The sequence below is a fragment of the Amaranthus tricolor genome, chromosome 15 (assembly GCF_026212465.1).
Source record: "Amaranthus tricolor cultivar Red isolate AtriRed21 chromosome 15, ASM2621246v1, whole genome shotgun sequence".
Lineage (NCBI taxonomy): Eukaryota > Viridiplantae > Streptophyta > Magnoliopsida > Caryophyllales > Amaranthaceae > Amaranthus > Amaranthus tricolor.
Genome location: NC_080061.1, coordinates 2,106,059 through 2,130,791, shown reverse-complemented (window position 1 = coordinate 2,130,791; position 24,733 = coordinate 2,106,059). Strand labels below are relative to the sequence as shown.

At 32.6% G+C, this 24,733-nt stretch overlaps 3 protein-coding genes and 1 long non-coding RNA gene across 4 annotated transcripts; 1 reads left to right on the top strand and 3 right to left on the bottom strand.

Moving 5' to 3' along the window:
* Nucleotides 1-2,684: 2,684 nt before the first annotated feature.
* Nucleotides 2,685-4,572, bottom strand: LOC130800824 (protein CANDIDATE G-PROTEIN COUPLED RECEPTOR 7). The gene has a single exon (XM_057664507.1). It carries the CDS (start codon nucleotides 4,376-4,378, stop codon nucleotides 3,062-3,064), a length of 1,317 nt encoding a protein of 438 aa, XP_057520490.1. The 5' UTR covers nucleotides 4,379-4,572; the 3' UTR covers nucleotides 2,685-3,061.
* Nucleotides 4,573-7,777: 3,205 nt separating this feature from the next.
* Nucleotides 7,778-12,898, bottom strand: LOC130800820 (endoglucanase 1-like). Its single transcript, XM_057664505.1, has 7 exons — nucleotides 12,575-12,898; nucleotides 12,141-12,347; nucleotides 11,380-11,580; nucleotides 11,201-11,293; nucleotides 9,463-9,624; nucleotides 9,266-9,377; nucleotides 7,778-8,623 (listed from the first exon to the last, which is right to left on the bottom strand). The coding sequence occupies exons 1-7, from the start codon at nucleotides 12,794-12,796 to the stop codon at nucleotides 8,121-8,123; spliced, it is 1,500 nt and encodes a 499-aa protein (XP_057520488.1). The 5' UTR covers nucleotides 12,797-12,898; the 3' UTR covers nucleotides 7,778-8,120.
* Nucleotides 9,640-11,488, top strand: LOC130800822 (uncharacterized). Its single transcript, XR_009039502.1, has 3 exons — nucleotides 9,640-10,523; nucleotides 11,212-11,269; nucleotides 11,348-11,488. It is a non-coding gene; the product is annotated as an uncharacterized LOC130800822 (long non-coding RNA).
* Nucleotides 12,899-16,220: 3,322 nt separating the features above from the next.
* LOC130800821 (beta-carotene isomerase D27, chloroplastic) lies at nucleotides 16,221-19,074 on the bottom strand. Its single transcript, XM_057664506.1, has 6 exons — nucleotides 18,423-19,074; nucleotides 17,917-18,009; nucleotides 17,373-17,434; nucleotides 17,182-17,288; nucleotides 16,691-16,786; nucleotides 16,221-16,604 (listed from the first exon to the last, which is right to left on the bottom strand). Exons 1-6 carry the CDS (start codon nucleotides 18,816-18,818, stop codon nucleotides 16,555-16,557), a joined length of 804 nt encoding a protein of 267 aa, XP_057520489.1. The 5' UTR covers nucleotides 18,819-19,074; the 3' UTR covers nucleotides 16,221-16,554.
* Nucleotides 19,075-24,733: the final 5,659 nt, after the last annotated feature.

Here is a 24,733-nt window from a genome sequence, read left to right as displayed (position 1 = left end):
AAACCATTTTATCTGCATGATTGATGATTGATTGTGTCACTTAAGCAAAATTATTGGGTAATTAGGTTTTTAATTGATCATAATTCTTATAGCCTGCCCCTGCATGACACTACATAACTCTTAACTTTAGTGTTGTACCCACCAACGTAGGCTACCTTGATAACTATTATGAATTTTATATGAGATTAAAAGAGAAAAATAAAGCTAATTTGAATAAAAATGTAAAATAAATAAAATAATTCAAAATGAATATTAATGCAAATTGAAAAGGCAGAGACTAGAGAGAGAGAGTAAATCTCACTTACTCACTTACATACAAGTATTGATTTGCAATGAAAGTAGGTAATAAGAGTAGATAAAGTGTATTGGTATTTGACAATTGGCAATTGGCGATAATAGGTGATATGATCAAAGTCAACAGGACACTCCATGTGCATACTTCATGGGTATGTTAATGTACCACAATATAACATGTTTAGTTTCCCAATTGACGTTGCTTCTTCAATCATTTGCACAAGATTCTCATCTAAATTTGACACAAACATTATTACTTCTACTATATTCCAATTCAGGAAATCATTTGGGCATCATATATTCATCTCCTATTTATATTGCAATTTTCCAAATTATTGGAATGCTCTATGATTTTCAAAAACAAAAATGGTCGTAAAATAAATAAGACAAATTAAAAAACTGGTATATTTATTAGGAACAGAGTGGATACAATTTCAACAATTTGGTGTAATGGGTGGATATTCCAAATACTTTACCCATTACAAGTTATTCCATCATCAATGAGTTATCAAAGAAATTTCAGTTTAATTGTTCTCTGTCCGATCAAAAACTCTTGGACTAACTTGAGTATTAGAGATGTTTTTCAAGAGATTCCCTAAAATTAGACTTTCCATGAGGTTGTAGGTCTCAAATTGCAGCAAAAGAAGTCAAATCCTTAAACTTCAATCAGATTCTCCTTAGCTATGACATCCAAAATTGAATCTTATTTTAAAAGCTGCAAGGCAAAGTCATGGTATCCTAAGTGAAACTTGTATGTGTATTAGACTTGTACAATGGGCCCAGAGCCTATTAGCCTAACCCGACTAAAATTTTGCATGATTTTAAGTATAATAGATCTTGTATGACACCGTTTTACCATAAGATGAGCTAATATAATTAACTCATTCTGCTAATTGATCACTTTAAGATCACTCTAAGACTTTAAAAAGTGATCACCTTAAAACTGTAATTGATCACTTTAAGATTATAAACGATCACTTTCAAACAGTAAACTCACATTGGATTAGCCACCCGATAAAAATAGTTTTACCGTAAGACTAACATGTTTTAAGTTTGGGTTTAGATTATGGTTGTTGTATACTTGTATGATAAATAGTCGGTGGTTTGTTTCAGTGAAAGCTGAGTTTAGTGTCCTCATTCATTATCCCGGATGAACAAACAAAGATTTTATAAAAAGTTGGGTAAACGTGATAGAAGCAAGAAGGTAAAAATTGAATAATCAGCTTGTTTTTGTTGATGATAGTAATTTTGAACACCAATGAAGTGTTCTGAAGGATAAATATGTTTCCTTAAAATGGCAAGTGTTTACATTGGGGTCGGAGATATAAACATTTCAAGTTTTGTAAAACAGGTTGGGGTCTAAATGGGCCCGACCCGTTTAAGCCTCTTTCTATTCTATAAAACCCAATCAGCCCGCCCACCATCCAGCTTGTGGCACAGGTAAAGCATACATGCATCAAGGTCACTTAAAAGAAAGAGCAACAAAAAGCATAATACATGAAGGCCATCAAACAGGATTCACATGAAATGCATTTTACACATGAAAAAAGACAATGATTTTAATTGAAGAATAAGAATCTGCGTTTGTAATTCATGTTTGTTTCAACAACAAAACTCACACTTTTAAGCAAGGTGTTGTATGGTCAATTTTGCTACCATAAACAACTACAAGTAACCTACCAAACAATCTTCAGTATTTTGATTCAGATACAATCAGGAGGTCAATTTAAAACTAATTCAAAGTCCAAAAATTCGCATATTGGGAAACATAACAAAGCATGTGTGCGCCAGGAAAATTGACAGTCGACACAGTTCACTCTGCTTTTTATTAACCTTCAGGCTTCAGCATCGTATTCATAACAATTACGGGCTCGATTTCAAAATCAAAGTCCTAAATTATGCATAATTAGGCACAGTTGTATCTTAATTACCTAACACCAGTTAGGTCGACGAAAACAACTAGATATCCACAGGGACTTAAAGAAGAGGATGAAAAATAGGAGAGGAAAACAAAGCCAACACACATAACACACAATGCAGAAACAAGGCACAAAACAAGTGTTTATGGGTACTTTGATTGCTCAGCCAAACCCTCGTCAATTAGGCACAGTTGTATGTTTCCCACGTTTTTTGCATGAATCTCATGGTTTATGTGAGGCTTCGATTGCTCGACCAAACCCTTGTCAATGCAAGCCATTGCTTGTCCAACTAAGTGTTCAAACACTTCATATTCAATGGAGTATTTGGTTCTTTATTCAACATCACGAAACACAGTAAGCAAAAAGACATCAACAATCATCAGAGTTTACCGAATTGATATTTACTTAAAAAAACACAGTCCTGTTAGGCTGTGTGCAGCGTATCATAAACATTAAACAAGAATAACAAAATTTTAACTCCACCAAATTGGTGTCAAACTAATTTATTATAACAATACCAACATAGATTTGATCATAGCAGATACAAATTAAGGGTATGTTCTAAACATTTATGTAAAATAGTATCCTTCAACATGAACAAACCAAAGTTTCAATCGTCCAAAACCACAGCAATCGAAAATGATTAATACCTAACAATATTCTACCATATGGGGAAGGGGGGAAATCACTATGCATTGCGTTTACGCTCATCTACATCAAAAGACCAAAAATCCACATCAGTAACCCCTAATTAACGAAATATGATTGGATTGGATCACACTATAACTTGTACTCCAAATCCAAGCACCTTCTGTAAAGAGAATCCTACATTCCATAAGCTGAATCAATCAAAGCTCAAACTCATCCTCAAACTTCAATTGCTCCGCAGCAGCTTCTTCCTCCTCATCATCAATTGCAAAGTAAGGATTATGCGCTTCAGGCTTAAACTTATACCCAGTAAACACATAAAATCCCAATGTAGCCAATTCTGAAGCAACTACACTAGTCCACAAGTACCTATACGACGTAATCGTCTCAAGTGCATAAACAATCACCCTAGTAAAGTATATATAACAAATCACCACAATGTAGTAATGCCTAAACAAAGTAAGCTTCATCAAATTCACCGCGGCTTTCCCATCCGTCCTAGCAGCTTCCCTTAGATTCTTAATAGACCAAACAATTGGAAACAACACAGCACAACAACAAATTACATCAACCAACAAGAAAATCTGTTTCCAAGTAACCCAATCTTGATTAAATGGACTAGTTTCATCAATCACAACTTGGGCAATATTAGCAATAACTTGTAACGGAATCACAATCATTAACACCTTCTTTTCACGATCTTGTAAATAGGGTTTCAAAAATGACCATCCTGTGCCAATCAATACTATAAGTGTGAAAAGAATTATACCTTTCAGAAAACTAAAGATGTAAAACAATACATCCCACCCATGTGCACTGCCTGTTCGTTTTATGTATGATTTATCTTCAGCTTCACAAAGAAGATTCAAGGCTTTCATTATAACAACAGCTAACATGAAGAAATGGATCCTGAAAACGGTTAATCTCTTCTTATACAAGACGTAAATCCATAAGGTTGCTAACCCGAAGTAAATCACTGAGAAAAAGAAGTAGATTTTTGGTAGGATTGTCCGACCTGCGGAAAGATAATCCTTTGTACGGGATTTCCCATCAAGATTATACATTGCTGAATGGATTTTCATGGATACTTGAAGAGTCCCACCATAACAATTGGCGAAAACGAGTGTGTATTGATCCGAATCCGTTTCAACGAATCGAGTTTCGAATGAATTTTGATTTGCGGGTAATGAATTGAAAGTGTATACCTTTTTGACAATGTTGGAATCTAGGGCACAAGAGATATCGCCATCTTCGAGTTGTTCGAGGACATGAAGCCATGAATCTCGTGTACAGAGGAAGAATCCGACTTTGGAAAGGTCTAGATTGTTGCGGGTTGAGAGATTGACGCTGGACACGTTAAGTTCGAGTCGACCTGTGTGGGTGAATCCGAATTCGTCGATGGGGATTATGGGTCGGGTGTCGGATTTGATCTTTGTGTAGCGAATTTCAGCGGTCGTAAGAGAAAATAAGGTTACCAGTAAGAGGAGGAAGATAGAGGTGATGGTATGGATCGCCATGGATGAAGATTAGATCCGATTTGAAGATATCGGATCGGAATGAAAAGGGAAAACCCAGAAATACTTGAATATTTTTTCTTTTAGTGATCGGATTTAGGATCTTGATTTAGGTTTTTCTTTGATTTTGGAAGGAATAAACTCCATAAAAATGAAAATTCTAAAGCTGAAATTTCTTAGTCATTTTCCAATTTAAAGGATGTACAGAAGACTTTGACTTTGATCCTTGTAATTTGTACATTTTTATTTTTTTATTCTTTTTTTTTTTAATTTTGTTTTGTAGGAGTAATTTCTAATTTTGAATTAATTTAATGGTCTTGAAACAAATGTTATTTTAAGTCAACAAGAAAATTGGTATAGGCATCTAGATTGTTAGGAATTTCGGATCAATACTTTTCTTAAGGGTGTTCAACAAATTAATAATTGTTGTTCAAAAGTAATTTTTTGTTCCACATATTTTGCATTAGATAAAAAACTATTATATTGCAAATAAAATAATGCAAAGACATAAAAGTTATATTAATAATTAGATTATTTGGATGGTTAATCATATTGATTATTATGTTTTTTTTGAAATGATATCGAGTCATTGACTATTATGTATAGTTAGAAATTAAACTTTAAAGAAAGTTTACAAATAAGTTGTAATTTTACAAATATTATGTATAGTTAGAGATTATGACTATAATTATGACTGAAATTAAGATCTACTTCCTCCGTTTTTTTTTATCTCCTACTTTGGGTTTTTCACACATATTAAAGAAGATAGAATTTTTGGGTTGATTTTTGGGTTGTAGTGGGTATTATTTTAATTAAATAGTAAAATAGAAAGTATTCTAAAGTGGAAGAACTTTTAAAACTACCCGTTATAATAATGTGAAAGATAAAAAAAGAACGGAGGAAGTATTATATTATGACTATGACTATTATTATTAAAACTATGTATAATTAGGGACTATTCTCTATATCTAAAAATTGTTGAATTAGATTGAATGTAGCTGAAATGAACAAAATGAAGTTTAAATGAACTTAAAATAAATGACCAAATAGGGGAGTCAAAGTAAAGAGCTAAATAAACTATTCCAAAAATTGGTCAAGGGGAACAAACCTCTTATTGTTGTTGGATTAAAATATATATTTGACAAACAAACTCAAATATTCAAATTGATTATAAATAATTTATAAACAGATTTTTCAATTATTAGATTAATAAATATGCTAAAATGTAATTGAGTAGTAGTGAAAGTGAAACTAGATTATGCTTCCTTCATTCTGAAATACAGTTATACTACACATATCGATACTATTTATCATTCAAAATTATTTATGTATTGTGGCTAATGTGTATGATCTTATTTTAATCGTCTAATAACATATTTTCATGATAAAATTTTTATGATTTTTAATGCTGCATAATTTAATATAACAAAAGTAATAAAACATAGAAAATACAGATAATAATCATTGAAAATTATAGGCTTGCCGACCTTATAAGCTCTTGAAAATCATAGTTAATACATAATAAATTGTTTTAATTTAATTTATTAACTTAATTTTTTAGGCTTTAAATTTTCAATAAAATGTAAGTAAGTAATGAATTCTTGGCCAATCAATAGATGCACTAGTAGCTATATGGATGCGTGTCAACTAAACTTACTCGTAATTAGAGTGTTAAACTAACCTACTAATTGAATTCTCAATATTTATATGCGAATTAATTCATTTTTTAAGGCTGTAATGTGACGTGACACTTTTAATAAGTCGATTTATTGTGCCGAAGACTTGAGACTCAATCATCATCATCATCATGAATTTTCTTAGTTTTGGGCAATTATCTTCGGTTAACTATTATGTAGCGTAATTGTACAAGTCATTTAATCTATCTAATTTTCTTTTTTAGTCTATTATAATGAATTTGCTTTATTTTTTGAAAAATGATATACGCAGCTTTAAGGGTCGTACATAAGAAAAAATCTTATATTTTTTTTGGGAAATTCCACATGGTAGTATTAAACTTTCATGAAACGTTAGTGGTAGCACTTATGTAAGATTTTTCCACACGGTAGCATCTAGTTTATGCCTTATTAAACTGCCGTAGCATTTTCCGTTAAATTCTTGTCAATTTCCGTTTTATTCACTATTTCGACATTTCTACCCTTATTAAGTGTTGTTTGTTGTCTTTATAATTTGTCCTAAATCACTTTTATGCTATCAAATATTTAATTTACATAACCATTTAATTCATCAACGCTCTCAAATGTTTAGGACAAACTATAAAGACAACAACCAACACTTAATAAAGGGTAAAATGTCAAAATGGTGAATAAAACGGAAATTGACAAGAATTTAATGGAAAATGCTACGACAGTTAGATAACTGGATGCTACCATGTGGAAAAATCTTACAAAAATGCTATCACTCGCGTTTCATGAAAGTTTGATGCTACCATGTGGAATGTCCCATTTTTTAATATATTTTAATATTATTTTTGCTTTGAAAACATAATATTTTTACTTATATTAATCATTTTCAATTTCAATACTAGATTCTCTTAGAAAGCCACAATTATAATGATAAATAAAATTTATCAATTTTTACGTACGACTTTAAGAACTGTATTATTTACCTTTATTTTTATTATTAGATATTATTTTATTAGTTTTACTCTTTATTTTTTCAATTTTCATTATAAATATCCTTTAATTTTAACTTATTATATACAATTTTTTAGCTTTCATATCAAAAATAACCAACAAGACAAAATCACTAGAATATAACTAGAATACCACCTAAAGTTCTTTTGATGCCTAGTACTCCGAGTTATGGTGTACAAGATAAACAAACTTAACCCGTGGGTATTCGGCAAATTCCTTCTGATGCATGCCTAGTACTCCGCAGCAAAATTGTTTATCTTTAATGATTGAAAATTAACGAATATGTTTGTAGATATGAATTGTGTGATATGCTCATATTCAGACTTTTTTGTGCTATAACCATTAAACTTTTTTTTAGTGGAGAGAGGAGGTAATATTTCCCCACCATTTTGTGTTTAAAAGTGAATAAATAAGGAACCCTTTTTCTCATGGGTCGAGAAAAATGATTTTATTTATAATAACTTAAAAATTGTAGAAGGTTGTGAAAAATATAGATTTCTTTGCTAAGTTAACTTCTTTTAAGACATGTCATCCTCACAGTTTTATGGCATAAAATTGCCTAGTTATTGGTAAATCTTCATCTCCAATGATCGTTTATTTATTGTCTAAATTATAAAGTAATTGTCCTTTGTAATAATAGATGAAAACCCAATTTGGGAAAACACAAAAAAAATTAATTCTTATCTATGATATTCTATGAGCAAAATAAAGTGAAATGATCCAATATAGATGATAGAAACAAAAAAAATTCCCAAGCCTACTATATTGTTGCTATTTAATTGCATATAAACCACATTAAATGATATATAAAAGAAAAATCTTAGAGAAACATGACAACATTGGATATCAGGGAGGCTTAAATGCTACTTCACAATGATAGAAATGCATAAATAAAATCAATTTTCTACTCCTATATAACTTAAAAAACTAGGAATGATCAATTTTCTTACATCCAATTTTGAATGATCATCCAACACAAATACTATTGAAACCTGACCCACGTCAATCGTTGAATTTATTACATAACGCAAATTTTAAAGCTTTTAGGATGTTGTGTAGCATATTCAAAGAGACGGAGAGTACTGACTAAGCTAATATTTATGTCTTGGATTTTCAGCTGAGAAGAAGGCAAGAGCACCAACAAAAGGTGCATTGATATAAGTAGCTGGCTCAGATTGCCTATAGTTATTTCTATCATCTGAAAACCTATCACTAAAATCCGGGCCACCCAATATAGCTCCGACAAGGGTATTCGGGTTAGGTGATCCGGATTGAAGGTATTGGAACCCATCATTGCAAGCAATACGAGCAGGGTGGGCGTGTACTGATGGAAGGGATGAGCCTCTATGATGAACATGTAATGGGTATTTGTCCCCAAATCCTACCATGTAAGACATTTTTTCAGGGTTATCTCCCAAAATATAGTCAACTTGTTGTCTAGCAAGGGAAATCAGTTTGTTTGCTGAAATAACTGTGGAACCACATGAAGTTATGTTCCCATTTGAACCAAGGTACTTGGCATATGTTAATAAGAGAAAAGAGGTTGTTGTAACATATTGGAGATTGCTGTCACTTTGTTTGAATAAGAGCCCTCCTGCAAAATTTTAATGTAACTTAGACTCGAGGTATGGGTACATGTCCAAATATCAAAATTTTAAAATTTCGAGCCAAATCTATGGTGAAATTAGAGTCAGAGTACTAATATAGGGTGCTAGTGTTTGGCATCTGGTGACGTGTTAGATATGTAACTTGTACTCTAGACATGGTTACGTGTGCAAGTATCAAAACTTCAACTTTCGGCCTAGTTAAGGTAGAGACTTAGATTCCAAGTAATATAGTGTGCTACTGTTTGGAATTTGATGAATTGTAATCTATGTAACTTGAACTTGAGACCTATACATGTGCAAATATCAAAATATCAACTTTCGGCCTTCTCATGGTAAAATTAGGTTCTGAGTAATGTACGGTGTTAGTGTTTGACATCTGGTGATGTTCTAGACTACTAGCTATGCAACTTGGACTCGAGACATGGTCGTGTGTGCAGGTATAAAAATTTCAATTTCGCCCTTGTTAAGGTAAATATTAGACTTCGAGTAATATAGGTGCTAATGTTTGGCATCAAGTGACGAGCTAGGTTAGTTACGTGTGTTTTCGGACTTGTTGAGGTAAAATTAGAGTTCGAGTGATATAGGATGCTAGTATTTGACGTCCGGTGATGATAGTTGCAGCGTCTTACCAGGAGTGTATTGAGCCGAATAATCATTTGCTCCTGGAATTAAGGAACATATGAAGTTATCTGCATGTGCCTTATAAATCTGAAATTCATTTGTTCTTTCCTGCAGAAAGTCCTGTCAAAAGATACAGCCATTTTGTATGAGTAAATGATTCAACCTCTAATATGGCACTAAATTAAGTAAAATGTGAAGGAAAAACCTTGGAAAGAAGGACTTTAGTTCCCGCTTTTTTATCATCCCAACTGAAAGAGAAATCATCTTCATCAGCACCCAATATGTGGCCATTAGACTGTATGTATGACAAGTATGCAGACTGTCCAGAAGCCTTAAAAATCCATGCTGCACCCCATAGAAGTTCATCCTGATGAAAAAATGTGATTCGTTAAAGCTCGGGGGTGATTCTAGGCACTTGCAAGGTGCCTGACCGTATAGGGCATCACAAATTAAGGATCTCATATAGTAGTCTTCAATAGCTTCATTTTAGTTTAATTATATGTGAATTCCTCACATGATCATCTTATAGGCCTTTTTTGTGGATGCACTCACAGACAGGGGCAGATACAATATGAAGTCAGTGAGAGCAGTTGACATTGCTTAAATCTAAAATATAATAAAATAATATAAATAAAGGAAATAATCAATGGTATTCCTAAATTTTTGTACTTTATCAATGGTACTCCTAAGTTTTTTCGATTATCAATATTATCCTTGTGTTATTAAGCGTCTTACAACTTTTTTAATTTTTTCCGTCAAAAATCGTCCAAAATCGCCAACTTTTTTTCTTTTTCTTTAATTTTTTTAAATTTTTTAAATTGAAATAAAAAAAAAGAAATCAAGTTAACGATTTAGATGATACTCGAAAAAACATAAAAATATCATTAGTAAAGTGCAAAACCTTGAGGTACCATTAATAATTTTTCAATAAATAAAATTATTCTAGATGAGTTGATAAGTGTTATAATTTCCCACAGCAAATACTGAGTTCAAAATCTACTATGTGAGTTTCATATAATTTTTTCTCTTTCCCACCCTATCAATTCCCAAAGAAACCGTCATTGATTATCGGCATACGACATTCATTCCAATCAGTCAATCGCGAAACCCTCATTGATAATCGACATACTGCTGCTGTCTCATGTCGGCACCGCGCTACCACCATTGTCTTGCTGCACTGCCGAATGCCGTCTGCGCCGCAGCCACCAGCCGCACCGCCTTCTATCGTCTGCCGTACCAGCCACCATCATTCTCTTATTCTTTAAGGTTATTTTTCTTTTTATTTGCAATGTATTGTCATTCGATCTTAATGCTGAAATTAATCAAATTAATTTGTAGTAATTCATTTATAAGGTTGGAATGATGCTGAAGTAAATCATATTAATATTTTATTTGCAATTACACTATTAGGATTGTTAATTTTGGGGGGTTTTTTGGCATTGGGTAAATTTGTTGGCATGAATTGGGTTTTTGAATTTGATGTTGAAATTAGGATTATCATTAGTGATTAATGGATAGTAATGAATAATTACTAATGTAATGATTCATGGACTCATGGTTGTGTATTGTAGAGTTGCAAATGCAAAGGTATTTCTAAAGTTTCTGAATCACATTTTCCTTCTAGTTCAAGTTCCAAAAATTATTGACACTACTTTTTTTTCCCTGCAACTGCCACAGGGTGTTCATGGGCAGTCCACAAATTCACGAGTAATAAGCCTTAGACTTGCTCTTTCTAAAACCATATGATATTAGGAGATTACTTACCGATTATTATATGCAAGTCCACGATTCAGTATCTTGGGAAGTGGATTTTCCTTGCGTGTGAAGGACTTCCGACACAAAGTTGCAAAAAAACATAAAATAAACAGGACCTAAAAAATAATTGTGTATTTTTGTTTCACCCATGTTATGTAAGTAAATAAGTAAATGATTAAATGACTCACATGATACCCAGAGTAGGAGCAGTAAAAAGGGCAGACAACAGAATTCAAGGAGTCACTGTAAGAACCTCTGTAAGTATCTGCAAAATCAAACACCTGAAACACCATTGATAACATCCATTAATACTAAAGTTTTATGTTTTTTGACAGGAAATAATTGGTCTTGATGGAAATATGTTGACCTGAATAGCTCTATGGAGTAATTCACTGGAGTAGGAAGGATCAGAATCCTTGAAAACTATTGAAGCTGAAGCTAATGCAGCTGCTGTTTCTGCTGCTACTTCAGATCCTGGATTTTGTGTAGACACTTTGTATACATTTCGTGGCGTATCCATGTCTTCTGGTCTTTCCCAACATCTGTGGTCCTGGTTTGGATCTCCCACCTACAAACATTAAGGTTTAAATCTCTACTTTTATACTTGAAAGAGTACTAAAACTAATTTCTGTTTCAACCAACCTTCGTTTAGTGAAATACTCGCGCTAATATGAGAGAGCTTTTTGCTGTTAAATACTTTTAGCCCAATAGACTCATGTGTAAACGAGATTTAAATTTATGGATGAAAATGGTTTTTCACGGTTTTCCAAAAAAAGGGTCATGAAATAAATAGTTTTCTGCCACTCTCTATCATGTTATTCTCCCTAATAAACATGTCATATCTAGTTGAAATGTAATTATCATCATCTTAAGCAGCTCATAACATAAACATGTGACAACTGAAAATGACATTTTTTTCTATAGTAAGTGGCAATTTTAAGTTGCTGCTATCATTAGGGTTTTTAATCAAATGAACTAGGCCATAGTTTAGGTAGGTCCAAACCCGAAAAGAGATGTCATTTAGCTGCAACTTTTCCCAACAAAAAGTATGGTTTTCTATTCATTTAAGGGCACAAATATGTATCAATCAGTTAGAGAGTGATCAAAAACTTTTATTTCTTAACTCACTTGAACATATATAGTGCCAGGAGTGGCTGTAGCCTTAAGAAGGTAATCAGTGCTCCAGCGGATGGCAGCCTTGGCGTTCGAAAGCTGGTCATGCATCGAGCTACCGAACTCTATAACACTCCATGCCAACATTGTGGTTGTAAAGGCCATTGGCAAACCAAACTTTACATTATCCCCTGCATCGTAGTAGCCTCCTACTAGGTCCACCTACAATTATGGCAAACAAAAAGACCAATTTTAACGCGCAAAAAATTAAATTATTCTGAGCATATCTTGCACTCGAATATATCTAAAAAGTAATGCGTTTTAATGCATTTTGATGCTTGTTTGTTCATTTTACAAATAAGCATAAAAATGAATTAAATTGCGTTACATGTAACTATATATAAGAGTAAAAAAACATAAGAACATATAATGTTAATGCTTTTCGTTACATGGAAAGAAGCGCCATCAGACATGCCAGAGTTACCCCTCCATGTGAGGCGCTGGCTCTGGGGAAGTCTCCCCGAGCGTTGTCCCTCGAAAAAGAGGATAGATTTCTCAAGTGCATCATAGTAATTCTGAGAATTGAAGGCTCTAGAAGTTGTTACTTTAAGAAAACAAACAGCAAAAAACAAAATAACCATTAAGGTTAAGGAAAAAGTTCTTGGTGCCATGACACTATCTATATTGAAGCTTTTTAGCCCCTTAAGTGAAATATATATACTATAATGTATAATAACTTAAGTATGCTTGTTTATGTTGTAGTAAGGAGACTTGAAAAAGATGTAGAGTAAGATGGGTATTTATAGAGGGTAATTAGAAAGTCACGGGGTACTACTGTAATTATGATTATCATATTTAGTTAAAATTTAAAAATGCTGGAATTTTAATCAGTGAAACTGATGAAAAGGTGTTAAGTTCGTTGGTCGTTACAAACAGAAAATTGGAAGGTCACGGAATCAACTGCGCAATATGGTATAGTTTTGTAATGAATGGTCTTATGTGGGGTCATAGAGTTTCTTATCCTAACGGCTAAATCAAGTAAGAACAAAGAATTTTGATGGCCAATAGACGCAACAAAAAGGTCTTTGGGTATTGTTGAACTTCTTGTCTTTATTTGCGCTCCCATGTTTAATGTTTTCTTCATCGTTACTCTGTTCGATTTGGTAATTTTTAATTAAAAGTTTAAGTTAATAGTCAAAGACTTGAGATATTAATTCTACTTATATATAATTTTAGATATTTCATCTGAATTGAAAGGGGTGAATGAAATTTGAGCTTGTGACTTTTGTCATGTTGGTTATGAGATCTATCAAGAGGTTAACCTAATTAAAATTATTAACTCTAAGATTTAATTTGTTATATACTCTTATAATAATTGGTTTTCTTATATTATGTAGTATCATAAAACAATAAGAGAATGATAGTCAAACAGGCGAGAAAAAAACGAGTAATCGTCTAAAAAAGCAACTAGGTCTTATAAAGTTAATAATACGTCTAAAAATAGTACATCTTATAAAATGTGAGAAACGACAAAAATACTTAATTACATACAAATTAAAGGATGTTTTTTCAACTTTTTGAAGTTAAGACCAATAGTGATTGAGTGTATGACTAATGGGAAGTCCTTGACTAAATTTGATTTATTTTCACTATTAGAGCTTATCTTAGCTGAAGTAATCTTATAAAAGTTATAATTATAATTCAATAGTCAAACCATGGAGTATATTTTTTCAAACATGTACAAATAGGAGTAATTTATAGATTATAATTTGCACGAGTTTAAGGGCAAGTAAGTAAACATTTGCAATGAAAGGTGCCTACAATGGCTCAGGGTTTTGCGCAGTTAGTGGGCAGTAATTAGAGACTAATTAAAGGATTTTGAGGCTTAGTTAGGTGCTTGAATTGAGGACTTGGTCACGGACTCAAAATTGTATGAATCACATGTTACCACTTCTCTATAACAATCCAACACCTTTAAGATAAAGTATACTCCTAAGGTCTATGTTGATCGAACTCAAAAACTCATATCTAATTAAATCGGTATGTGATTATGTGTCCTAAGCACGTATTTTATACCCATGTTTAGACATGTCAAAATTGTAAGCGAGTCCCTTTTAATTAGATGATTACGGCCTTAAGATATGTTATGTACTCTATCACACCCTATCACACGAGAATTCTTTGGGTTAGAATTGTGGATACAACACATATCCTTCTCATATATGATGCTAAGTGTTCGACTTGAAACGAGGGATGATGAGATTCGAACCCATTACCATTCTGTAACGTGACTTTTTATACCACGTCAAAGAACCAACTCAACAAAAAACGTATGCTTATGGTTGATACCGATGTCTATGTTGGAGTATTCGACATTGATTCTTTACTTTAATGAAGAGTCAGGTTAGGTGAATAACATAACCTATGGAGTACAGAAAAAACTAGAAAGTGCTTGGTTGATGTTGTACTTAACAAGATCTTGTGGTTCGAATCGCAGATCATCGATTTCTTCATCACTTTGATATGAGGGGAAAAAAAAGTATTAGTTGAGGAGACTGAATTTCACGTGACAGCATAAAATGATTTCGGAAATTGTTGGTGTTTGGTTAAATATAAGTACTGAATTAATCTGATGTGATCACCAAATCTGGTACTTGTGGTCATTTTGGTTAAGGCTGATCTGCAGAAGCTGTACAGTTTACTTAATTTTTTTCTTGGGTCAAACGTGAGTTGGTTTATTACACTCTTACTTAAAAGAAGTTTGCATTTTACTAGCATTAATAGACGGCTTTAATTAAGGAAAATGACTTCACTTGGGAAATTCATCATCATCATCATTCTACCCAATATATCCCGCTCATAGAAAACTAAGGCCAGGGTCTAGGGAGGGAAAGATAAAGAAACGTGATTACATGTGAAAAATAACTTAAAGGCCTATAAAAATAAAAGTAGAACCATTACAAAAGGAAAACAAAGAACTAATAGAAAAGAAACGATAAAAGCAAGAGGTTAAGGATACTAAAAGGTAAACTAAGAGGACATCAGTAATCTAAGACATGGATATGACGTCTCCAACTGCTCCTATCCCTAGTCAGGTCCGCAGAAAAGTTTAACTCATGCAAGTCAACTCTTATTTGCTCACCCCAAGTTCTCCTAGGTCTTCCTTGACTTCTCTTACCTTCTACTATAATGCTTTCGTCGAAAGTCTTTCTCTGCACATGATTAAACCACCTCAATCTATTTTCGTGCATTTTTCCAGATATAGGGGCTACCCCTAGTTTGTCCCTAAACTCTTGGTTCCTAATTCGATCCATCAAATGTGTGCCAATACATCCACCTCAGCACTATGCACTATGCACAATGCACTATGCACTATGCACTATGCATACTTGTATTTTTCATTAAGTGTGTATACAAGTCAATGGTCCATTATTTTAGTGATGTAGGATCTTCCTCATATGTGAAATAGTTTCAACACTCTCCCTCACATATAAGTCACTTCATATCCAAGAACTGCCTTCGGATCTAATGCCATAATAAATTTGTTATTAGACTTATACACAACAAGATCCGTATAAGAGAAAATTTGGCTGCACACAAGCCCAATGATTTCATCCTAAAACCAATTGGTAATAGAAATAGCCCATCAAGCTTATGTTAGTCAACCTCTTCTAATTTTTTGATGTGGAATTACATACGAGTTATTTTTCCAATAGTATATGTTTTTTCAACTAAGTTAGGTATTTTATCATACAACTTGTTGTCTTGGACTAGGATGCCATTGGTGCTAGACTCGTCAATTGTTGATCCAATTCAAAAATTCGATTGAACTACAATCATTCGACGTCTGCTCCTTTGGTGTTATAGGGTAGACTATACTGAAATAAATCATTTAATCATATACTTCGTATTTATGTGAAGTTGCAAATGATATATACTCGTACTGAATTGAATTACTAGAATCTAAACTTAGCAGCTAGATTGCGACCAACTGACATTGAATCTCTGCCAATAGGATCGCTAGATCTGATTCACGTGGATAACAACAATGGTAATACATACGACTGCCTAGGTGTAAATGCCATACAGAAGACATATATAGAGTAGTAGTTGTAGAATCAATGAAAAATTTCCATACAGGAGCAAAATTCTGAGGATGATATACAGAGAACTTTTGCTGTTATATGTGTGTAAATGTAATATTGTGTTATTTACTATATTCTATATTTAACAATGACTAAATATAGATAGGTAAGCACATATAGTTCCTGCTAGCATGCTAGATATTTCTCGCTTTGCTTTTGAATTTGCTACAAACTCGTAAAGCTCTCAATGCGATCTGCGAGCTTTATCGAGTTTTAAGAGGTAAGAGGGAGTATCAATTAAAATGAAACAACTTCAATCAAGTAAAGTAATATAATTCTCTTAGTTATGACTGTAATTTGGGACAAATTGTTGAATTTGAATTAGCCATGGAACCTGTATTAACAAGGTATTAGTTAGATTTTCAGACATAATGAATCATTTTTGGTTCTGTAGAATGATTAAAATTATTGAGTGCTTACATAGATCCTTAAAACAAGCCTGCTTTGAAACTGCATCTTCTTCAAAGGTTGGTGGAACTTGCCCATAAATCATTTCACAGCTCATATCTTCAAAATCTGCATAATATTCAAACATAACATTTGCTAATTATGGTAGCACTAGCATCCTTGTAGCCTAAAAATAGTAAGATAGATTCAACAACGCTGATAGACTGCGTTTACTGTTTAAGGAACCAACTCAATAAAAAAACTTAAGCCGATAGCTGTAGCTCTAATATATGTTATATAGTCTATCCCTCACTTAAACTAATCCAAAAGATAAAACCCATGTGGATGAAACTTAGAGGAGCCTGTGGTTTTATATTTTAAGGTTGGATGTACGCAACCCGTGGCAGCAAGTTTTTGGTGAAACTTAAAAATATAGAAGTGCAAGTAGCCAAGTAATTTAATAAGCAATTTAAATATAGCTCATTATAATCCGAGACTAAATAGCTATAAGTAAAGAAACATACTCGGATTCATTGTTAAAGGAAGTCCAAATTCATTGGTGAAGAAGTCTTGTGTTGGAATTTTGCACATATTCACACACATTCCTACACACCCACTGTTCTCTAAGTACCTTGTGTAACACAAACCATTAGCAAGTTTAAAAAGCTGGAAGTATATATGAAAACAGGAAGCTAAGCAAGATCATATAGTCTACCTGCACTTTTTTATTAGCACACCACTTTTTTGCTTTACTCCATTTACTTCCACTTCTATAACCTACAATATGAAATTCCATTATATACATTTGAACTTAGGTTTGCAGCAAATAAACTGAACATATTTGTTATGTAAATTAATGTGATCAATCAATGTGTATGATTGACAATGAATGATTTACATGTCGTGAGATCTAATTTTTCTGATCGGGCCAATGATTTATGGATCGTTGGTTTCGCATTATAATGGACTATATTAAAATGACTCATTATATCATGTGCACTTTTATTTATATTCGACGCCCATTTACGTAGGAGCTATTTTATGGCTTTGGGGAAATGGAATATGGCCTTACATATTGTCACCCTTTTAGTCTCCCATACTGAACTATGGTCCTAGTAAAGAAGTAGTCTAGAACTTTCCTAGCTGTCTGACATTTTAGTTTTTGTAGGCTATCTTGCATTGGCCATTTCACTTTCTTAAAACGTGCATAACAAAATGGAATAATCATAATCAAAGGATATTAATAAGATGAATAGTACCTCAGAAGGTCCAACAAGCCAATGGAAGAAAGGCACAGTGAGAGCTGCATTGAACTCGGCTGCCCATTTTGTTGGCGGAAACAATTTTCTGAACTGCAGTTCATCAGTAACCGTTAGCATATAGCTTACAGATTATCCATTATCTATTTTCCATCACAAAAAAGCTCCAAAGAAAAACTTCTTGTACTACTCAAGAACTACAACAAATCAAGCTCAATACCAATCATATAACTTTGAACATTTTATTATCCTAATGTCGTTAAGCAGACTCCATTTATACAAGGTTTAAGGTACGGGCATAGCCAAAATTCTCAATAATATTTGAGACCAAATTCAAGGCCTATAAAATTAAGCAAAACTATAAGTAATGTTAGCTAATATTGTACACCACTTGATTTAGAAAGTTCATAAACACACAATTTTACCCCTGTAATAATAAACGCGTTATACTTGACAACTACCATAAATGAAAAGTGCACATAATTTAACGGGTCATACATTATTACCTGAGTAGGGGCACCAGGAGGGAGCATAGACAAAAGAACTTCTCTAACAACTTCCTGTTGCTGTGAGCGTGATCTTCCCTGCATTACTCTTTTAGACACATCCACAAAACCTTCATAATCATACTTAAACAACCCATCCTTATCCTCCTTTCTCTTCCCAGAAGATACTGCATATTTCTCCATTTTCTTAGCAAAAAGTGTCATAAAAATCTTTTCAAAAAACCCATCTTTATACAAAGTTTTCTGTCCCATAGGAGCTGGCACCCCATTTGGCTCTGCAATCCCACATCTAGGCATACAAATCATCACCATTCTTCTATTTCTTCCGCCATTTTCATATCTATGATGTGTAATATTGGCTCCTAACTGGACTGGTTGGAAACTTAGTACCACCATGAATAGCTCTGCAACTCTTTAATAATGGTTATTAGTAAGAGGATTAGACTTTATTGAATCGTGTGCCTAACACAAGAATCAGGAATATGATTTTTTTTTTCTTGTTTTAAATTAAGGGTTTATCAAGATGATTACACTATTATGAACTATAGATGAATTTTGCTATTGTGTGGCTCTAAATGAATTATCATGAATGAATGAATCTACTTTTTGGTGTTCAATTTTTTTATATTTTCTTTGGATTTGACTTTTTAAGACTTTTTTGGAGGAATTATTTTTAAAAGGGTATTATTAAATTTCGCCATTCTTTATATAATGAATTTTTAAAATTGCCCCTGCATAATTTTCGAACTCAAAAACTTTAACATCTCAAAAAACTCTTTGAAAATACACTCTAAACTAAAACAAGCCAAAACTTGAAATTAAATCACAATGGCGAACCAAAATGAGCGTGAATACGATTTGGTGAGTAATTTAATCGATTCTAAAAGTAGAACATGTGGGTGTAAATTTATGATTGTAGGAAGTAGTCGTAAAATAGGGGAAGGACCTTGGAAGGTAAGGGTTTGTCCCAGTGAAAAAGGAAGACATAACCACCCGTTCTTAGTGTACAGAGATGGTCATGTAAGGACAATTAGGTTGACTGTAGATATTCGACAGCACGTACGAAAGTTTAGTGCAACCGACATGCAACCTGCGTTTATCATGACCTCAATTAGACAAAATTTTCCTGTTTTTTTTTTTGCTAGTATGAATTAAATTTGTAATGTAAGACCATCAATTAGGGGAGAAACAAAAGCGCGTTTGAATACAACAGATCGTCCTCCAGGGGTCGCGGTTCGAGATCTTCATCACGCGGGAGATCTAGTGGTAGATTTAGTGCTCGATCAACGCAATCGTCAGTTGGAATTAACTTTAGTTTCAACTTGTCTAGTACCCGTCTTTCCTTTCTGCTGTTCAAATTAGTTTATTTTAATGTAAGATGTTACTAACTTTTTTTATTACAGATGGTTCAAAAGGTCGTGATTTTTCACACTTTTCATGGCCCAATTACATCCTGCATCTTCTTCCTTCGTACTTATTTGATTGGATTGATATTATAGGTGATGTAAATTTTGGATTTAGAGCTATTGCCGTCACAGAGTTGGGGGCGAGGAGGCATAGCTTCTTTTACGCAGCTGACAATTCATATAGACATTTAAAAACACATTTTTGTAGCAGTATTTCTCTTTGGAATATACTATATGGGATACAACCACCACAAGGTAATAACCCATTTCACGCGACTGAGCCATGGTCCAGTCACGCATTTTGTACGACTCAACCGCGGTTGGGTCACATTTTATTTTTTATTTTTTTGAATTTTTGAATGAGATTTGATTAGAAATTACCTCGAATTATTGTTCGCGTTTGAATTCCTTATCTTTAGTTCCACAAATTTTAATTTTTGATTTAGTGTTTTTAGAGTGATAAAAGTGTTAATGAGTAAGATTAAAATGTTTTATACAAATTTTAAGGCTAAGGGCATTTTCGTTAATTCATTAAAATAGGGGTGACGATAAAATAAAAAAGGTGGTGAAATTTAAGGATTAGGTTTTTAAAATATAAAGTTGTAAAAAGTTACAATTTCTATATAATTTTTTGGTTAAATTTATTTTTATCTCATTATTTTAATTTATTATAGGCAAGCTGTAGGAAGGGAAATAAGACTAATTGAGATTCGATCTTAAAATTATGTTTGAAAAGATAAAATCCAATTTTCAACTCACTACTTATTTATCTCATTGAGATTGTAGAATTTTGTAAATCTATGTGAGAGTTTTTAAGAATAAATGTTGCAATTTTAATGAGACAAAGGGATTAATTAGTTTTTGACAACTTTTTTCAAAAGATTTTCTAACTAATATAGCTAACGAAAATAGTAACTTATAATAAAGAAATTTATTTTATAAAAATAATTTTTTTATTTGAGATTTTTGAAGATATGACCATATAGATTATAGAGTTGAGATTAAGACTTTCATATTAATATTGTAAATCAAGGCAATGCTAGTATACGAATGACTAACGGTGTGTTCTCTTTATTTTATTTTTGTTGAAGTTAATCTATGTTTTGTTCAACTTAATTATGTTGTTAAAATAAACTTATAAATTAAATTCGTTTTTATATTTATGGCACTTATTTTTATGAAATTAATATGAATGATTAAATTGAAGGCATATAAGTTAAGAGTTGATGCCTTGTGCGAGGTCAAAATTGATGCCACGCAAATGGTGCCTTCTTCAAGCAAGTCTTATTTAAGGTTGTTGAGGTAAAAGCCCATGTTTAGCTATTTGACTTTATTTTACTCGCTATCAAGGCCCAAAATTATTTCATGTGTTTCTGGTTTGGGCTATAGTTTCGTGGAGTTTACCAGTACCTTCTGCATCGCCTTTTATTTTGGAAAATATGGAATAAATTATTTTTTAAAAAATTATAATTCTGAAAATAAGCGTTTTCGTGTACGAGCCTAAAGTTAAAGTTTATTCGTTGTTTTTAAAAATGAAAAAAAAAAACAATGTCATAACGTTTGAAAATACAAAAAAATAAATACTTGTTCACTGTTATCTAACATTTGTTTGTTGTTAATAACAACGAACAAAGTTATGATTAGTTTTTTTTTCTGTTTGCTGTTAGTAACAACTAACTGACCTTAGACATGAACATGAAAAATGTTAAATTTAGGAATTAAAATTTTCTGAAGCTTTTTTGAATTTTTTTTTTTAAAAAAGTCTATTTTATTCTACTTTTCCTTATTTTGGGACAAATGATTCTAAAATATTTGCAGCCATAAATCTCACTTTCGTTCATTTTGTGGCCTTGGACTTTGTCAAATGTGTGTTTCTAACTTACAAAAAGTATAAATGTGCTTTATAAATAATTTTTAAGCCAACTGAAAAGTTAGATGCTAAGCTAAAATCAAAGACTATTAAAAATAAAAAGAAAAACATATATAATGAAGCTAACTGTTCAAACAAGTTAATTGAACTATCGTCAAAAACAAATCGCCAAACACCCCATATTCCTTTTCTTAAAAGTAAAAAACATAGTGGAGGACCTATCACATCACGAGTTCGGTTGTTTTATGAGTCAATACTAATTCAATATATTTTTGAGTTTAGTTTATGTGATACACATTATCTTTAGATAGAATCAAATCGAAATTAGAATAATCTTAAATTGAATAATTTAGTCTTTGGGTTGAGTTCATGTCGAATTTTACTAAGTCTAGCAATTGTAGCTAATGATCAATTTCAAGTGCATGCCAAATTGCATCTTAGGCTACTTAAAACTGAAACTTGTTGGTTCAATATGAAGTTTACATAAATAAGAATGCATGTCAGGTTTGATTATCAATGTTTTAAGAATTTCTCTAGTATATGTCATTATTAATCGAATATAGTTTGGATGTAGACACTTTTCTGATCGAGTATGGGTATTTTTTTGATTAAGTAAGCTTCTTACAACCCTAATATCCCAAACACTTTTTCATTCTAATTAAGAGTGTGATTTAATTTGTTTATAAGCTCCACATTCTTATAATAAATTTCGTAGAATATCAAATAGGATGGATAATACTAAAACTTGAGGGATTGCTAATAGCCTTACACTCATACACAATGGTCTTTTATAAAAAAGGATCATACAAAAATACAATTTAAAAATTTAAAAATTCAAATATTAGTATGATCACTAATCTCAAATTAAACAATTCCATATACCATATAATCACAAATTCTTTTTTGTGATATTTATTTGTATGTGAAGAGGCATTTATTGGTGTCTTGGTGATAAGGATAAATAAATCTCTTAGATGTTGAAGGACAAGATTTCAGAAATGGAGTAAGAGATTTTGTTGTGGTTTATATTTTGCATGATAATTAATTTTAGTTGTGTGGCTGGAAATCTAGACTCAAATGCCCCACAAATGTGTAGGACCATTATGAGTTTGAGATGTACAAGTATTATACATTTAAGAGTTAATACCCACGAACTAAGAAGCTAGCTAGCTTGTAATCCACCACAAATAGGAGAGATGATGAATGTCGTCCAAATAGGGATGGCAATGGGTATTGGACTCGACCCGAATTCGTAGATCCATATTCGTTTTTACGCATCTAAATCCTAAAAAATAGACCCTTTAGATCCAGATCTGAGAAAAATACCCAGATTCGGACCCACGGGTATGGAGGACCTGTTTTTTTTTTTTATATTAAATATATATAATCTTGCTAAGTTGCTATTCCCATTTTCCTAACACAGTGAGTTACTGACTTACTATACTACTCCTATTCCCATTCATGTTGATTTATGTTGAGTTTAGAATTTTGACAAATTGGGAAGGTTGGATGTCTAAGAACATGAATGGTCGAGTTTTGTTGATGATATTAAGTTATTTTGAATGAAAGATTATGTATCTGCTATGTTTTTTTATGTAACAAACAACTTTAATGTGTTCGTTGGATATTTTCAAGACAATTTTAACTTGTATAAAGTGTTTTTGGGTGATCGATTGTGAAATTATATATATTATTATCATTAGTCTATAAATATAGCTTTATTGCAATCTCAACACCATTCAAAAATACAAAAAAAAAGCAAAAACAAGTCAGATCCGTTTTGGACCCGGATCCGGTACTGGATCCGCAGTATCAACAGATTTGGATCTGGGTCTTGCAAAACTGGATCTGCGGATCCGGGTCCGAATCTGGAACTTGTTCTTGAAAACGAATCTGGATCCAGGTCCACCTAGACCCTGTCCAGATCCGACCCGCTGTCATCCCTAAGTGCAATAAATTTGAAGCAAAAGAAATTGTGGGGATTTAAGAAACAACTATTCTTGTGAGAGACTGTCTTTCAACGAAAAAATTCAAAACAAGAAGCTCACATTTAGAGCTGTTCAAAAGTGATCTGACCCAAAATTTGACCCAAAACTGAATTACATGAACCGAAGTTGTACCCGAACCGATTGACAAACGAAAATGGGAAAACTGAACCCAATCTGTAACCGATTTTTGTAACCGACACATAATCGCTACCCGAGATTAACCGAACCTAATAATGACCAACCCGAGTCATATCCGACCCAAATCATGCTTGAACCGAATTCAATTAAGCCGATTTAACCCGAACAAATTTTAAATAGAACTGTTGTAAACTTGAATTAATTTTTAACATAGAAGTTTGAAATACTCATATTCAATCATCTTATTAATTAATCTAATAAAGTGATAGACATTTTAATAAATTAAATTTTATAAATACATGGTTTCATATACTTAGAGTTAATAATCAATGGTCAATGTTTATTTAACTACATTTAAACGAATAAGATGAAAATTGATAGAACTTTATAATTTTAATTTCTGATAACAAAGTAATAATGATCAATAATTGATTTGCATTTTAACTCTTTTGCTTTAAGTAAAGGGAATCTTATCATCAGTTAAAAAATGACTTGCAACTTAATCTGATATTGACCGGATTGATAGTAATTTAATTCGTAGCTGAATTCTACTTGAAAATTACTCGAACCCGATCTGTACCCGGTAAAACTGAATCAATTATTAACTGATGACAACCCGAGACTGATTGACACTCGACACGAACTTCCATTAACACCGTACTGATGCTAACCTGATAGCTTGAATAACCGATCTTCAACCGAACCGTGACTAACCGACCCAACCCGACCCGAGTGTGACCCCCTCGTATCGCGCATCCGAAAAATGACCGATCTGAAATACAATCGAATCGAATGACACCCATCCGAAACCGACCCGATCACCCGAATGAAAACCATACCCACATTCTTATTTTCTATTTAATTTGTATTAATTGAGCTATATCGCCAATATAACGGTCTCTCAGATAG

Coding starts and splice junctions, on each gene's coding strand:
- LOC130800824 (XM_057664507.1), bottom strand. CDS start 4,378: ATGGCGATCCATACCATCACCTCTATCTTCCTCCTCTTACTGGTAACC.
- LOC130800821 (XM_057664506.1), bottom strand. CDS start 18,818: ATGGTGGTACTAAGTTTCCAACCAGTCCAGTTAGGAGCCAATATTACA. Junction 17,435..17,916: donor GGCTTGTTGGACCTTCTGAG/GTACTATTCATC, acceptor TTCATATTGTAG/GTTATAGAAGTGGAAGTAAA. Junction 17,289..17,372: donor GTGCTAATAAAAAAGTGCAG/GTAGACTATATG, acceptor GTGTTACACAAG/GTACTTAGAGAACAGTGGGT.
- LOC130800820 (XM_057664505.1), bottom strand. CDS start 12,796: ATGGCACCAAGAACTTTTTCCTTAACCTTAATGGTTATTTTGTTTTTT. Junction 12,348..12,574: donor CTGATGGCGCTTCTTTCCAT/GTAACGAAAAGC, acceptor CCATAATTGTAG/GTGGACCTAGTAGGAGGCTA. Junction 8,624..9,265: donor TTCGGCTCAATACACTCCTG/GTAAGACGCTGC, acceptor AAAATTTTGCAG/GAGGGCTCTTATTCAAACAA.